The following is a 15,000-nucleotide window of genomic DNA, read 5'->3' as shown; positions in this document are numbered from 1 at the left end:
TATGTTTCTTTCAGTATTCAATCCAACACCAATATGTTTCTTTCAGTATTCAATCCAAAACCAATCAACCGATATGTGAACATATTTGACAGTGTATAGTAAAGATGTACAACCATTCAACCCACCACACTCTAGAAGCCTATAGTCTGAGGTCATGCTTTGATCAAACTCACCATCCAGAGACACACGGACATAATGAGGGAAGACAAAGAAGAGACAAACATACCGTTAGACACAAGCAGGAGGACCAACAGAACACACTGTCCATGGGATTCCATCTTCATGCCTACACAGTGACAGGACCACACTGAAGCACTCTACTGTAGCCACTCTGACAGCACGGGGGCTGGATTAGGATAATCCACAGGACACTAATGGCCAGTAATACCCTTTATCTCCTCACAAAGTCCCTCCCTCATCTGTTGAGGGCCAGTTGGGAAAATGCAATGAGGAAACAGTAATGCAACGTGTAACGTACCAGAGCAGGGTCCTAATGGCTGGATCCCCTGAAGGAGCCCAGCTGCTACACCCTGTCACCCATATCATGGAGCAGAAGGTGTATTCAAGGCATTTGGGGTTGTCTATTTTAGGAAATGATTTATTTGCAGAATAAGGGGAATAGTGTGTGTGTGTGTGGGTTCGACGTAACAACAAACCCCAGACTTTCTGGATAAGGTTTTCATTATTTTCCGACCAGGAAGTACCATTTTTATTTATAAAGCTAAATAGGTTCTCTGATTGGTCAGATGGGTTAACGTCTGGGTAAGGTTTTCATTATTTTCCGACCAGGAAGTACCATTTTTATTTATAAAGATAAATAGGTTCTCTGATTGGTCAGATGGGTTAACGTGTCAAAACGTTTCAAAATGCTGGAACTCAAAGTGACCCAGCCAGGCGTGAACAGCACAGGTGCGCACCATAGATAAATGACCCAAGGCTGAATTCAATCTTCATAACACCAAAGTGGGCGTCATAGGCCTATAAAAAGGTCATTGTAAAATGTAACATGTTATAAGACTATCCAAAGGAAAAACACAATGAAGGTATTTGTTAGCAGAACAACGAAGAAACCCTTCAGAGAGCAGAAGATGAAAAACAAGGCCTACTCCACCTTCATCTACAGGATCCGGAGAGAGGTTGGAAATAATGGGCCACATTTGGCGTTACTTAAAGCTATTTGGTGTAAATTAATGTCACAGGGCTCGCCAACCCTATTCCTGGAGCGCTACCCTGCTGTAGGTATTCGAACCTCTGTAACTAACCTGATAAAATGTATCAACAAGCTAATTATTAGATTCGGGTGCGTTAGATTTAGGTTTGGAGCAGAAATGTACAGGACTTTTTTTATTTCATTTTTTTATTTTAATTACAGGGTGGCTGCATCCCCACCATGGACCGTTTATTGGTGAACGGGTCTACCTGCCCACGGAGGGTGCTGGTCCGTCTGGTCGGCTCCGAGGCCGCCCGCCTGTCACGGCTCAACAGGAGGAAAGTCATCACCCAACTAGAGGTCCACACTGCCATGGCATGGCTGAGACAATGGAGAAAACATGACAGGCAACCGGGCGCCTGAATGCTCTTATGAACGCTTTTAATTTTATGTATATTTAATAAAGATGTCATGTTTTTACTCATCGTGTTGTCATTCCAACAAAACAATGCACCACTAAATGTTTAAAACAAGTTGCGCACCTGAAGGCTGTATAACTGAATGTTAAAGCGGTATGCTCTCGCCTCTAATGGCGGTCCAATTACTTCGAGGGGCGGGGAAAGGCATGGCCATAATTGATGCATTTGCTTGTCTTGTCAGGGGCGCAGATGTGCGCCAAACTCAGTCAACCATAGCCGAACTCCGGCGCGTGGGGAAAGCGGAAATCAAATGGACCCTCATGTTCCTCGCTGTGCGTGACGCCCACTCAAAACACGCGTGTTGATTAAGGAAGCGTACACCATGTACAAGACTCACATTTTGTCGTAGACTCTGCTGCGGCACAACCAAACATCTTTATCAACCCAACCGGTGTCCAGGAGGAACGGGCGTGTTCCTCGATGAGCTGGGTAGTCTTGGACTTGTCGCAGGGTAAGTCATTTACTGGCAATATAGGCTATTGGTCACTGAATCAGCTGTTGCATCCTGTGTAGGGAATTTAATTACTATATTCACCTTTGCAGATTTTACATGTGAACAGCAACAGGTGTTTTGTCTCGTGCAGATCAATGGGCATACTACAGTGACGCATGCAGGATGAATTAGTTTATGCGACATGTTTAATTTAATAGAGCACAATTATGTGCGTATTTCGCCATTTGTTTTTGTTTTTTCCCCCCACCAAGAGCCGTTTGTCAAATGAGATGCTGCTGGGGTATTGTAACAGAGGCTGAGAGCGAGGCGATGTTGGTTATTCATAGTTGATCCCAAAGGACTTTTTGTTTCATGCGGTATCAAACATGTGCCTCCATGGCAACCCATTACTGATTTGAACCAATTCACATGTGAACATCAATTAGGCTTCAACTGGAGGCTTTTCAGCAGGGACAGCCTCAATTACGACGTCTCAAGATTTCAAATGCATACACTATGTATACAAAAGTATGTGAACACCCCTTCAAATGACTGGATTTGCCTATTTCAGCCACATCTGTTGCTGATGGGTGTATTAGGTCGAGCATCCAACCTTGCAATCTCCATAGACAAACATGGGCAGTATAATGGCCTTACTGGAGAGTTCAGTGACTTTCAACATGGCACTGTTATAGGATGCCACCTTTCCAACAAGTCTGTTCGTCACATTTCTGCCCTGCTAGAGCTTCCCCAGTCAACTGTAAGTGCTGTTATTGTGAAGTGGAAACATCTAAGAGCAACAACGGCTCAGCCACGACGTGGTAGACCACATAAGCTCACAGAACAGGACCACCAAGTGTTGCAGTGTGTAGGGCGTAAAAATAGTCTGTCCTCGGTTGCAACGCTCACTTTCGTGTTTCAAACTGCCTCTAGAAGCAACATCACAATAACTGTTTGTCGGGAGCTTCATGAAATGGGTTTCCATGGCCGAGCAGCCGCACACAAGCCTAAGATCACCATGCGCAATGCCAAGTGTCGGCTGTAGCGGTGTAACCTTCGCTGCCATTGAACTCTGGATCAGTGGAAACATGTTCTCTGGACTGATGAATCACGCTTCACCATCTAGCAGTCCGGTGGACAAATCTGGGTTTGGCAGATGCCAGGAGAACACTACCTGCCCCAATGCATAGTGCCAACTGTAAAGTTTGGTGGAGGAGGAATAATGGTCTGGGGCTGTTTTTCATGGTTGGGGCTGGGCCTCTTAGTTCCAGTGAAGGGAAATATTAACGCTACAGCATATAATGACATTCTAGATGATTCTGTGATTCCAATTTGATGGCTACAGTTTGGGGAAGGCCCTTTCCTGTTTCAGCATGACAATGCCCCCATGCACAAAGCGAGGTCCATAAAGAAATGGTTTGTCGAGATCGGTGTGGAAGAACTTGAGCCCTGACCTCAACCTCATCTAACACATTTGGGATGAATTGGAGCGCCGACTGCGAGCCAGGCCTAATCACCCAACATCAGTTCCCAACCTCACTAATGCTCTTGTGGTTAAATGGAAGCAAATCCCCTCAGCAATGTTCCAACATCTAGTGGAAATCCTTCCCAGAAGAGTGGAGGCTGTTATAGCAGCAAAGCTGGGACCAACTCTAAATTAATGCCTGTGATTTTGGTCATGTAGTGTACTTTTCACTTCCTCTCTCGTCTCCTTCTAAGAACCCATTGAAGGAGAAGGTTAGAGGGGAGGGACCGCTGGCTTTCTCATCCAATGGGTTTTCAGGAGAGAGGATTCAAGGAGTATGCAACTTTTCTCTCTCTCTCGCCCTCTGTCTGCCTGTCTGACTCTCCCTCTCTGTTTCCATTCACAGACATATTGCCTTGCCCCTAACAGAATGGCCACAGACATACTGCCTTGCCCCTAACAGAATGGACACAGATATACTGCCTTGCCCCTAACAAAATGGCCACAGACATACTGCCTTACCCCTAACAGAATGGCCACAGACATACTGCCTTGCCCCTAACAGAATGGCCACAGACATACTGCCTTGCCCCTAACAGAATGGCCACAGACATACTGCCTTGCCCCTAACAAAATGGCCACAGACATACTGCCTTGCCCCTAACAGAATGGCCACAGACATTCTGCCTTGCCCCTAACAGAATGGCCACAGACATAATATTACATAATACAGAACCCATGGGTCACTGAGACCTGTGACTGTTGGACGCCTGTAGTGACTGTTGGACGCCTGTAGTGACTGCTGGACGCCTGTAGTGACTGTTGGACGCCTGTAGTGACTGCTGGACGCCTGTAGTGACTGCTGGACGCCTGTAGTGACTGCTGGACGCCTGTAGTGACTGCTGGACGCCTGCAGTGACTGCTGGACGCCTGCAGTGACTGCTGGACGCCTGCAGTGACTGCTGGACGCCTGCAGTGACTGTTGGACGCCTGTAGTGACTGTTGGACGCCTGTAGTGACTGTTGGACGCCTGTAGTGACTGTTGGACGCCTGTAGTGACTGCTGGACACCTGTTTAATTCTTTTTTATTTATTTCACCTTTATTTAACCAGGTAGGCCAGTTGAGAACAAGTTCTCATTTACAACTGCATCCTGGCCAAGATAAAGCAAAGCAGTGCGACACAAACAACACCACAGAGTTACAAGCGTACAGTCAATAACACAATAGAAAAATAAGAAAGTCTATATACAGTGTGTGCAAATGGCATGAGGAGGTATGGCAATAAATAGGCCATAGTAGCAAAGTAATTACAATTTAGAAGATTAACACTGGAGTGATAGATGGGCAGATGATGGTGTGTAAGTAGTGATACTGGTGTGCAAAAGAGCAGCAAAGTAAATAAAAACAATATGGGGATGAGGTAGGTAGATTGGGTGGGCTATTTACAGATGGACTAAGTACAGCTGCAGCGATCGGTTAGCTGCTCAGATAGCTGATGTTTAAAGTTAGTGAGGGAAATGTAAGTCTCCAGCTTCAGTGATTTTTGCAATTTGTTCCAGTCATTGGCAGCAGAGAACTGGAAGGAAAGGAGGCCAAAGGAGGTGTTGGCTTTGGGGATGACCAGTGAGATATACGAGGCGACTGTAGTGACTGCTGGACGCCTGTAGTGACTAGCATTATGGGATGTGGCACTTCCGTCACCACCGACAACAAGGGGAGGAGACTGACGACAGGTGAGACCGACTGGGGACAAGTGATGGCTCTGATTGTCTTCCCCCAGGACTCATGTAGCCTGGTCCCAGATCTGTTAAGGTTGGCATAGCAGAAAACTGTAGTTGGCAAGACAATACAAACAGATCTGGGACCAGGCTACATCTCGTAGATTGTGAATCCAGTGAATATACAGTTTGATCATAGAGCACCTTTTGACATCTTTGAGAATTCAGTGTGTTTATCAGTCGGCAGCTGGTGAATTATAAATAGTGTAGTTTTCCCTCCTACTGTAGTTGGATGTTTTCAAGATGTTGGTCAAATGTTCTGCTTTTCTTTGCCTTATTTCTTTACTACTTCTTTTAGCTGACAAACTTGTTTAAATGAATTTACTCTGAAGGGATTTTCTACTTCTGATTCTCTCTTTCCTCCCTGGTGTGTTGTTAATTCTGCCTCTCTTCCTCTCCCTCTGAACTGGTTCACTATAAATTATTTTATTTAATCACTCCTCACTACAGACCAGATGGCCAAGAAAACTCCCAGCCCTGCACTGGGTAAGAGGCCTCCTCTCATGTCACCCCTATTGTCAGTCCTATTGGTCAACCTTACTGTATCGTTGTGTCCTATTGGTCAACCTTACTGTATCATTGTGTCCTATTGGTCAATGCCCATGGTCATCCTGTGGCTTCATTAGTTTTAAATACCGCTAACTACCTGCAGGGGGCTGTTATTCAACAGCAATGTTATTAAACTGTTATTTTATTCAGTACCACTAACTACCTGCAGGGGGCTGTTATTTTATTCAGTACCACTAACTACCTGCAGGGGGCTGTTATTTTATTCAGTACCACTAACTACCTGCAGGGGGCTGTTATTTTATTCAGTACCTCTAACTACCTGCAGGGGGCTGTTATTTTATTCAGTACCTCTAACTACCTGCAGGGGGCTGTTATTCAACAGCAACGTTATTCAACTGTTATTTTATTCAGTACCTCTAACTACCTACAGGGGGCTGTTATTTTATTCAGTACCTCTAACTACCTGCAGGGGGCTGTTATTTTATTCAGTACCTCTAACTACCTGCAGGGGGCTGTTATTTTATTCAGTACCTCTAACTACCTGCAGGGGGCTGTTATTTTATTCAGTACCTCTAACTACCTGCAGGGGGCTGTTATTTTATTCAGTACCTCTAACTACCTGCAGGGGGCTGTTATTTTATTCAGTACCACTAACTACCTGCAGGGGGCTGTTATTTTATTCAGTACCTCTAACTACCTGCAGGGGGCTGTTATTCAACTGTTATTTTATTCAGTACCACTAACTACCTGCAGGGGGCTGTTATTTTATTCAGTACCTCTAACTACCTGCAGGGGGCTGTTATTCAACTGTTATTTTATTCAGTACCACTAACTACCTGCAGGGGGCTGTTATTTTATTCAGTACCTCTAACTACCTGCAGGGGGCTGTTATTTTATTCAGTACCACTAACTACCTACAGGGGGCTGTTATTCAACAGCAACGTTATTAAACTGTTATTTTATTCAGTACCTCTAACTACCTGCAGGGGGCTGTTATTTTATTCAGTACCACTAACTACCTACAGGGGGCTGTTATTCAACAGCAACGTTATTAAACTGTTATTTTATTCAGTACCTCTAACTACCTGCAGGGGGCTGTTATTTTATTCAGTACCACTAACTACCTGCAGGGGGCTGTAATTCAACAGCAATGTTATTAAACTGTTATTTTATTCAGTACCACTAACTACCTGCAGGGGGCTGTTATTAAACTGTTATTTTATTCAGTACCACTAACTACCTGCAGGGGGCTGTTATTTTATTCAGTACCTCTAACTACCTGCAGGGGGCTGTTATTTTATTAAGTACCGCTAACTACCTGCAGGGGGCTGTTATTTTATTCAGTACCTCTAAATACCTGCAGGGGGCTGTTATTTTATTCAGTACCACTAACTACCTGCAGGGGGCTGTTATTTTATTCAGTACCTCTAACTACCTGCAGGGGGCTGTTATTCAACTGTTATTTTATTCAGTACCACTAACTACCTGCAGGGGGCTGTTATTTTATTCAGTACCTCTAACTACCTGCAGGGGGCTGTTATTTTATTCAGTACCTCTAACTACCTACAGGGGGCTGTTATTTTATTCAGTACCACTAACTACCTGCAGGGGGCTGTTATTCAACAGCAACGTTATTAAACTGTTATTTTATTCAGTACCTCTAACTACCTGCAGGGGGCTGTTATTTTATTCAGTACCACTAACTACCTGCAGGGGGCTGTTATTCAACAGCAACGTTATTAAACTGTTATTTTATTCAGTACCACTAACTACCTGCAGGGGGCTGTTATTCAACAGCAACGTTATTAAACTGTTGTTTTATTCAGTACCTCTAACTACCTGCAGGGGGCTGTTATTTTATTCAGTACCTCTAACTACCTGCAGGGGGCTGTTATTTTATTCAGTACCTCTAACTACCTGCAGGGGGCTGTTATTCAACTGTTATTTTATTCAGTACCTCTAACTACCTGCAGGGGGCTGTTATTTTATTCAGTACCTCTAACTACCTGCAGGGGGCTGTTATTTTATTCAGTACCACTAACTACCTGCAGGGGGCTGTTATTTTATTCAGTACCACTAACTACCTACAGGGGGCTGTTATTTTATTCAGTACCTCTAACTACCTACAGGGGGCTGTTATTCAACAGCAACGTTATTAAACTGTTATTTTATTCAGTACCTCTAACTACCTGCAGGGGGCTGTTATTCAACTGTTATTTTATTCAGTACCTCTAACTACCTGCAGGGGGCTGTTATTCAACTGTTATTTTATTCAGTACCTCTAACTACCTGCAGGGGGCTGTTATTTTATTCAGTACCTCTAACTACCTGCAGGGGGCTGTTATTCAACTGTTATTTTATTCAGTACCACTAACTACCTGCAGGGGGCTGTTATTTTATTCAGTACCTCTAACTACCTGCAGGGGGCTGTTATTTTATTCAGTACCACTAACTACCTGCAGGGGGCTGTTATTTTATTCAGTACCACTAACTACCTACAGGGGGCTGTTATTCAACAGCAACGTTATTAAACTGTTATTTTATTCAGTACCACTAACTACCTGCAGGGGGCTGTTATTTTATTCAGTACCACTAACTACCTGCAGGGGGCTGTTATTTTATTCAGTACCACTAACTACCTGCAGGGGGCTGTTATTTTATTCAGTACCACTAACTACCTGCAGGGGGCTGTTATTTTATTCAGTACCACTAACTACCTGCAGGGGGCTGTTATTTTATTCAGTACCACTAACTACCTACAGGGGGCTGTTATTTTATTCAGTACCTCTAACTACCTGCAGGGGGCTGTTATTCAACAGCAACGTTATTAAACTGTTATTTTATTCAGTACCACTAACTACCTGCAGGGGGCTGTTATTTTATTCAGTACCTCTAACTACCTGCAGGGGGCTGTTATTTTATTCAGTACCTCTAACTACCTGCAGGGGGCTGTTATTCAACTGTTATTTTATTCAGTACCTCTAACTACCTGCAGGGGGCTGTTATTCAACTGTTATTTTATTCAGTACCTCTAACTACCTGCAGGGGGCTGTTATTTTATTCAGTACCTCTAACTACCTGCAGGGGGCTGTTATTCAACTGTTATTTTATTCAGTACCACTAACTACCTGCAGGGGGCTGTTATTTTATTCAGTACCTCTAACTACCTGCAGGGGGCTGTTATTTTATTCAGTACCACTAACTACCTGCAGGGGGCTGTTATTCAACAGCAACGTTATTAAACTGTTATTTTATTCAGTACCACTAACTACCTGCAGGGGGCTGTTATTTTATTCAGTACCACTAACTACCTGCAGGGGGCTGTTATTTTATTCAGTACCACTAACTACCTGCAGGGGGCTGTTATTTTATTCAGTACCACTAACTACCTGCAGGGGGCTGTTATTTTATTCAGTACCTCTAACTACCTGCAGGGGGCTGTTATTTTATTCAGTACCTCTAACTACCTGCAGGGGGCTGTTATTTTATTCAGTACCACTAACTACCTGCAGGGGGCTGTTATTTTATTCAGTACCACTAACTACCTGCAGGGGGCTGTTATTTTATTCAGTACCTCTAACTACCTGCAGGGGGCTGTTATTTTATTCAGTACCACTAACTACCTGCAGGGGGCTGTTATTCAACAGCAACGTTATTAAACTGTTATTTTATTCAGTACCACTAACTACCTACAGGGGGCTGTAATTCAACAGCAACGTGATTAAACTGTTGTTTTATCTGGTCTTCCATCTCGTCCTCTCAGCTATGAAGGCAGCCATCCTGATCCAGCGTTGGTACAGACGTTACATCGCCAGGTTAGAGATGAGACAGCGATACACCTGGAACATCTTCCAGTCTATAGAGTATGCTGGGGAGCAGGACCAGCTACAGGTAATGGAGACGGAACTCAGGTGGTTCAACCTTGTCTGAGACCTGAAGAGGCCTCGGCTTTAGCCCAGCAGGCCAACACAGTCTGTTAGTACTTGGCCATATGAAATACACCTGACTATGTTTCAATCTTCCTCAGCTCTCCAGTTTCTTCAGTTTCATGCTGGACAACTTCACTCAACTCAATGGGAATGGCCCAGGTAACTAACATTTTCTTATGTTTTCAGGAAAATTGTTGGACTGTCAGTTCCTAGCACAAAAAAAAAATGGAATGCCCATAATTATTTATAGACTGAACAAAAAAAATGTCCCGATCCATTAATAGCCTTTGCCTAAAACATATTATGGTGAAGATGTTGCTTAGCAACCGCATCCACGTGCTATTCTGTTTTCCTCTGCTGTGGTAATGTGGGATATTGTGTTCTTGTGACTGCTGCTGCCACAGCTGGGGCCTGCCTGTACACGTACAGACCAACACGTTGCTGCAGATAATTAGCCAGCCAGGGCCTTTAGTGTTGAAGACAACAGGAGACGATGCTCAGACCATCTTGCCTATTTTTACAAAATACAAGTTGTGCTTTTTAATTACAGTAGATACAGTATAGGTGATCTCTGTGGGTTTGGATCAGAGTAAATATGATAAACTGACTGGTTGTTTAGAGACGTGCTCTGAAGACAGACGCGACCACTCCACAGATAGGGTCTGAGAGAGGTGTGGCTGCTGTCCTCTTCAATAACAACATCTGATGATGATGATGATGCCTGTTTGTCTCCATAAAGGAGTGTCTATGGCTGGACGTTAACCTACTGTTGCAGGCTATTCCAGAGGAGTAAACAGAGATGCCCTGAATATGTATACATGTGTTTGACATCTTGTTTTAGTGTGTTAATAAAGTTATATTTTATTTGATTCTATTCAGTTTGATTCTACTCTATTTAGAGTTGTAAAATTCCGGTAACCTACCTAAAATTCCCAGGTTTTCCAGAAATCCCGTTTGGAAGATTCCAGGAATCAGGAGGCAGTAAGCAGGAATACCAGGGGATTTGGGGAAAGTTACTGGAATTTTTAAACCCCCAACTCTATTCTATTAACCCTGTGTGTTCTATTCTATTAACCCTGTGTGTTCTATTCTATTAACCCTGTGTGTTCTCTTCTAGTAACCCTGTGTGTTCTCTTCTAGTAACCCTGTGTGTTCTCTTCTAGTAACCCTGTGTGTTCTATTCTAGTAACCCTGTGTGTTCTATTCTAGTAACCCTGTGTGTTCTATTCTAGTAACCCTGTGTGTTCTATTCTAGTAACCCTGTGTGTTCTCTTCTAGTAACCCTGTGTGTTCCATCCTCCATGTTGTCAGATCTGATCTCCCACCTGCTAGACCCAGTGGTTGACCCGTGGTCAGACAGAGAGAGACAGACCATGTATGAACAGATCACTGTTCCTGAGTCCTACAGTGGTCCTCACCTCACCTTCCCCCTCACCGTCTCTCACACCAACGCCCTGCTCTCTGCATTCAAAGAGCAACAGGTACCGTACCATTCAATTCAAACTTTATTTCCCCCACTGTGTGCTACAGGACCAGTATTCTTAAAGTGTCTCAGAGTAGTAGTGCTGGTCTAGGATCAACTTCACTGTGTCCATACAATCATACTCATTATGATCTAAAAGGCACAAACTGATCCGAGATCAGGACTGCTTTCTGAATATGTGCCCAGGGAGTACAGGACCTGTTGTGGACAGTGTGACGGCTTAATGAATAATAACAGATCAATAACCTATAGTCCTACCTGATGGTTCCTCTTCTTCCAGCCTCTCCACGGCAGATACATGCTGCAGTTGTTACACCAGACTAAGAAGCTCCTGAAACAGATGCCAAACGTCATTCACCTGTCCACACCCTACGCCAAGGAGATCACAATATGTGGTAGGTTGTTGATGTATTTTTAGTGATAGGATTGATACAGAGCTTTTCCAGGTGATCAAAGCACTTTACCCTGTATGAAGGAAACTAATCCACCACCCCAATATTGTTTTCAGTGCTGCTAACTATGTTGTCCAATATTGTGTTCAGTACTGCTAACTATGTTGTCCAATATTGTGTTCAGTACTGCTAACTATGTTGTCCAATATTGTGTTCAGTACTGCTAACTATGTTGTCCAATATTGTGTTCAGTACTGCTAACTATGTTGTCCAATATTGTGTTCAGTACTGCTAACTATGTTGTCTAATATTGTGTTCAGTACTGCTAACTATGTTGTCTAATATTGTGTTCAGTACTGCTAACTATGTTGTCTAATATTGTGTTCAGTACTGCTAACTATGTTGTCCAATATTGTGTTCAGTACTGCTAACTATGTTGTCCAATATTGTGTTCAGTACTGCTAACTATGTTGTCCAATATTGTGTTCAGTACTGCTAACTATGTTGTCCAATATTGTTTTCAGTACTGCTAAATATGTTGTCCAATATTGTGTTCAGTACTGCTAACTATGTTGTCCAATATTGTTTTCAGTACTGCTAAATATGTTGTCCAATATTGTGTTCAGTACTGCTAACTATGTTGTCCAATATTGTGTTCAGTACTGCTAACTATGTTGTCCAATATTGTGTTCAGTACTGCTAACTATGTTGTCCAATATTGTGTTCAGTACTGCTAACTATGTTGTCCAATATTGTTTTCAGTACTGCTAACTATGTTGTCCAATATTGTTTTCAGTCTTCACTCTCCGACTATCTAGTACACAACACTGACTATCTAGGACACAACACTGACTATCTAGGACACTAACACAACACTGACTATCTAGTATACAACACTGACTATCTAGGACACAATAACACAACACTGACTATCTAGGACACAACACTGACTATCTAGGACACAATAACACAACACTGACTATCTAGGACACAACACTGACTATCTAGGACACAACACTGACTATCTAGGACACAACACTGACTATCTAGGACACAATAACACAACACTGACTATCTAGGACACAACACTGACTATCTAGGACACAATAACACAACACTGACTATCTAGGACACAATAACACAACACTGACTATCTAGGACACAATAACACAACACTGACTATCTAGGACACAACACTGACTGTCTAGGACACAACACTGACTGTCTAGGACACAACACTGACTATCTAGGACACAACACTGACTGTCTAGGACACAATAACACAACATGGACTGTCTAGGACACAATAACACAACACTGACTATCTAGTACACAACACTGACTATCTAGGACACAACACTGACTATCTAGGACACTAACACAACACTGACTATCTAGTATACAACACTGACTACCTAGTACACAACACTGACTATCTAGTACACAACACTGACTATCTAGTACACAACACTGACTATCTAGGACACAATAACACAACACTATCTAGGACACAACACTGACTATCTAGGACACAACACTGACTATCTAGGACACAACACTGACTATCTAGGACACAACACTGACTATCTAGTACACAACATTGACTATCTAGGACACAACACTGACTATCTAGGACACAATAACACAACACTGACTATCTAGGACACAACACTGACTATCTAGGACACAATAACACAACACTGACTATCTAGGACACAACACTGACTATCTAGGACACAATAACACAACACTGACTATCTAGGACACAACAATGACTATCTAGGACACAATAACACGACACTGACTATCTAGGACACAACACTGACTATCTAGGACACAACACTGACTATCTAGGACACAACACTGACTATCTAGGACACAACACTGACTATCTAGTACACAACATTGACTATCTAGGACTCAACACTGACTATCTAGGACACAACACTGACTATCTAGGACACAACACTGACTATCTAGGACACAACACTGACTATCTAGGACACAACACTGACTATCTAGGACACAACACTGACTATCTAGGACACAATAACACAACACTGACTATCTAGGACACAACACTGACTATCTAGGACACAACACTGACTATCTAGGACACAATAACACAACACTGACTGTCTAGGACACAACACTGACTATCTAGGACACAATAACACAACACTGACTATCTAGGACACAACACTGACTATCTAGGACACAATAACACAACACTGACTATCTAGGACACAACACTGACTATCTAGGACACAATAACACAACACTGACTATCTAGGACACAACACTGACTATCTAGTACACAATAACACAATACTGACTATCTAGGACACAACACTGACTATCTAGGACACAATAACACAACACTGACTATCTAGGACACAATAACACAACACTGACTATCTAGGATACAATAACACAATACTGACTGTCTAGGACACAACACTGACTATCTAGTACACAATAACACAACACTGACTATCTAGGATACAATAACACAATACTGACTGTCTAGGACACAACACTGACTATCTAGGACACAATAACACAACACTGACTATCTAGGACACAACACTGACTATCTAGGACACAATAACACAACACTGACTATCTGGTACACAATAACACAACACTGACTGTCTAGGACACAATACTGACTATCTAGTACACAATAACACAACACTGACTATCTAGGATACAATAACACAACACTGACTATCTAGGATACAATAACACAACACTGACTATCTAGGATACAATAACACAATACTGACTATCTAGGACACAACACTGACTATCTAGGACACAACACTGACTATCTAGGACACAACACTGACTATCTAGGACACAACACTGACTATCTAGGACACAATACTGACTATCTAGTACACAATAACACAATACTGACTATCTAGTACACAACACTGACTATCTAGGATACAATAACACAACACTGACTATCTAGGACACAACACTGACTATCTAGGACACAACACTGACTATCTAGGATACAATAACACAACACTGACTATCTAGGATACAATAACACAATACTGACTATCTAGTACACAACACTGACTATCTAGTACACAACACTGACTATCTAGTACACAACACTGACTATCTAGGACACAATAACACAATACTGACTATCTAGGACACAACACTGACTATCTAGGATACAATAACACAACACTGACTATCTAGGACACAATAACACAACACTGACTATCTAGGACACAACACTGACTATCTAGGACACAACACTGACTATCTAGGACACAATAACACAACACTGACTATCTAGTACACAATAACACAACACTGACTATCTAGGACACAACACTGACTATCTAGTACACAAT

General features: G+C 42.7%; 2 protein-coding genes across 4 annotated transcripts in view; one reads left to right on the top strand and one right to left on the bottom strand.

The window, feature by feature from the left end:
* The window catches only part of LOC110523111 (retinoschisin-like), a 12,373-nt gene extending 10,286 nt beyond the window's left edge, over nt 1–2,087 (bottom strand). Inside the window, exons 1-2 of one of the 3 annotated variants that reach the window (XM_036982028.1) lie at nt 1,967–2,087; nt 227–419 (exon numbers count right to left, since the gene is read on the bottom strand). In XM_036982028.1, the coding sequence (XP_036837923.1) occupies nt 227–284 (58 nt within the window). In that variant the 5' untranslated portion in view covers nt 285–419; nt 1,967–2,087. Of the gene's footprint in view, nt 1–125; nt 172–226; nt 517–1,966 lie in introns of those variants that run through there. The other 2 variants (XM_036982027.1, XM_036982029.1) reach the window with 2 other exon arrangements.
* Nucleotides 1,947–15,000, top strand: part of LOC110517469 (serine/threonine-protein phosphatase with EF-hands 1-like) — a 27,084-nt gene continuing 14,030 nt past the window's right edge. Inside the window, exons 1-7 of the mRNA XM_036982026.1 lie at nt 1,947–2,080; nt 5,088–5,261; nt 5,757–5,792; nt 9,580–9,707; nt 9,844–9,904; nt 11,057–11,226; nt 11,509–11,623. Coding sequence (XP_036837921.1) covers nt 5,207–5,261; nt 5,757–5,792; nt 9,580–9,707; nt 9,844–9,904; nt 11,057–11,226; nt 11,509–11,623 — 565 coding nt within the window. The 5' untranslated portion in view covers nt 1,947–2,080; nt 5,088–5,206. The remainder of the gene's footprint in view (nt 2,081–5,087; nt 5,262–5,756; nt 5,793–9,579; nt 9,708–9,843; nt 9,905–11,056; nt 11,227–11,508; nt 11,624–15,000) is intronic.

Source organism: Oncorhynchus mykiss, chromosome 7, assembly GCF_013265735.2.
Source record: "Oncorhynchus mykiss isolate Arlee chromosome 7, USDA_OmykA_1.1, whole genome shotgun sequence".
Taxonomy (NCBI): Eukaryota; Metazoa; Chordata; class Actinopteri; order Salmoniformes; family Salmonidae; genus Oncorhynchus; species Oncorhynchus mykiss.
This window is presented reverse-complemented; position numbering and strand designations above follow the sequence as displayed.